The 2355-nt window shown below is 38.0% G+C and overlaps 1 protein-coding gene across 1 annotated transcript; it reads right to left on the bottom strand.

The window, feature by feature from the left end:
• Nucleotides 1-355: 355 nt before the first annotated feature.
• Nucleotides 356-673, bottom strand: LOC149192689 (uncharacterized). Its single transcript, XM_089407052.1, has one exon. The coding sequence runs from the start codon at nt 671-673 to the stop codon at nt 356-358; it is 318 nt and encodes a 105-aa protein (XP_089263178.1).
• Between the last annotated feature and the right edge of the window lie 1682 nt (nt 674-2355).

The raw sequence follows: 2355 nt of genomic DNA, 5'->3' as shown, positions 1-2355 counted from the left end.
ATTAATGACTTTATCACCCCTGCGGACAGCATTACAAGTTAGCAGTGCTTTAGCTTTGTGGTGTATAATTCATTGAGCAAGAGACTCTGCTGAAAATCCAGCGAATACAACTGAATGAACAACACCAAAACGAGCACAAGCAAACATTGCTATCGACAGTTCTGCTAACATAGGCAAATAAATTGCCACTGCATCTCCTTTCTTGATACCAATATCCTTCAAATAGTTTGAAAAGTGGCAAACCTTTTCTAGCCTCATTTACTAAGTTTGATAACTGCTGCGCCTGCTGAATAAGATTCTTCCTTCATAAATTAAGACGGCGAGCTGCACCTGCAACAGAAGCAGCTTGACTCAGTTATGCTAGCTGGATACCAAGGCTTTGTTCCTTGGACATGTACTTCCCTGCCAAATGTCGATGTAGAGTCACAGGTTGCCAATTTGAAGTCAAGCATGATGCGCTTTGCCCAGTAATTCTGAATCCCTTATTCACAGATGGGTGTGTTGAGATATCAACCTTTAATAGACAACCTTTAGGAAATAGATCTTTTTCAGTATCTTGTATTGCAGCATATATTAAAGGCAGACAGACTTCCACTGCTTCCTTGAAATCACTGTCGCTGCTCTCATATTTTTCCCAATTCAAAGATATTGCAATAGAAGGAACCCCTGACATGAGAGCTTCCCTTGCACTTGCAACAGTGCCAGAATAAATGATGTGATATCCACAGTCTGATCCCTTGTTGATTCCACTGATTACCACAGAAGGCTTCTTCCAAGGAAAGAGTGCTCCAGATAAACCTAATGAAACACCATCTGCTGGGGTACTAAAAACCTTATAAGCTGACAACTGTTGATGCAAACCCAAAGGATTTTGATAAACATGACAGCTGAGTAAGGTTTGCTACCGATCAGTACAAAATCACCTAGACCGAGTTTCTGCGTTACGAAATCACCTGAAACATGTTGCACTATGAAAACACCTAAAGAGCTTTGTAGCACATAATAACCTTTGAACAAAGCTGACACATGGAAATTGTGTGAATTATGAGGCCAGTGGTGAATAAGGATGTAGTGGACTCCTAAGACTCAGACTCTAAGGCAAACAAAAACTCAAACCTAGACTAGCACCGAATTTTTACCATCAAACTAATGTGAGTGGTTTTGAAATTAGAATTCTTAAGTGATAACAGTGGCTCCACTTGGGATAGTGTGCTCCTGTAGTACACTAAGAACTCGCAGGTCCAGTGCCTTATCTTCTTATGATAAACGGAAATTTGTTTGACAAGCATCCCCTTTCAAGCTTCTGGGGCCTTCACCTCGGGCTTAAGCTTGATGATCACTGTAGGAGAAAGAAATCTACCACTACTAAAAAAAAAATGCTCAGTCAACCTTGAGCTTATTTGCATTTTCCTACCTACCTACCTTATCAATTTCAACTTCTTTCTGCTCAATCAATGTGAAATTTCCAATGTAGCCAATCATTTGTTTTATCTGATATTGGAGGCTCTTGACTGCATTTGACCTCAAAATAACCATGGTAGTGAGATGACCAAGTCAACTCATAATATGCTTGATCTTTATAATGCAAATGAAAATGAAATACTGGTGTGCAAAGCTTTGCCATGTATTCACCTATAGGGTCAAAGAAGACATGGTTATTTTGATGATCATCATAACACTCTACATCTTCAGACAACTGATTCTCAACCACACAAGATTCTTTTGATATGCTATCCAACTGCTTTTCTGAATGATGCTTACAAAAAATGTAATTTTCCTCACTATTACGATCATTCTTTGATGTAAGCTGCTGCAAGGAATCACAAAAATGAACAACCTTTTCCTCTGCCTGAGGATTATAAAAAATTTCTTCCAGTATTTCTTCTTGTTGTGTGTAATCATTTTTATCTTCATTATGATTCGAAGACTAAGAATATTGTTGCATCTCTTCATTCATATCAAAGGATGAAACATGGTTTTCACAAGTAAACCCCTGCTGCTCTTCATGCTACGTTTCATGAGATGTTATACTTTCTTCTTGGTTTTGAAATGCATTGTTATGAAGAGCCTCTAAAATTTCTTCATCCATAAATTCATCATCATCATAACAATCCTCCAAATATTGAATAAAACTCGTAGAATGTTTACAACAATCTTTGACCAGCAATAAGGAGGGATGACACTCTTTATACATGTCATAGAACACATCATGGAAATCAGCAAGAGAATATAATGAACCATTTTCCAAACTTTTATACCAAGACCATGCTTTTCCTTCTAAAGTGGTCTTAAACATCCTCATGAGACAATCTTCAGGGAAATGAACCTTAAGACTGCGTACATGCATATGAAACC

Source organism: Pinus tabuliformis, chromosome 2_2 (assembly GCF_031772625.1).
Source record: "Pinus tabuliformis cultivar Carrire ecotype Pingquan chromosome 2_2, CPIR1, whole genome shotgun sequence".
Lineage (NCBI taxonomy): Eukaryota > Viridiplantae > Streptophyta > Pinopsida > Pinales > Pinaceae > Pinus > Pinus tabuliformis.
The sequence above is the reverse complement of the archived record's forward strand: the minus strand, read 5'-3'. Positions and strand labels throughout refer to the sequence as shown.

Coding starts and splice junctions, on each gene's coding strand:
- LOC149192689 (XM_089407052.1), bottom strand. CDS start 673: ATGTCAGGGGTTCCTTCTATTGCAATATCTTTGAATTGGGAAAAATAT.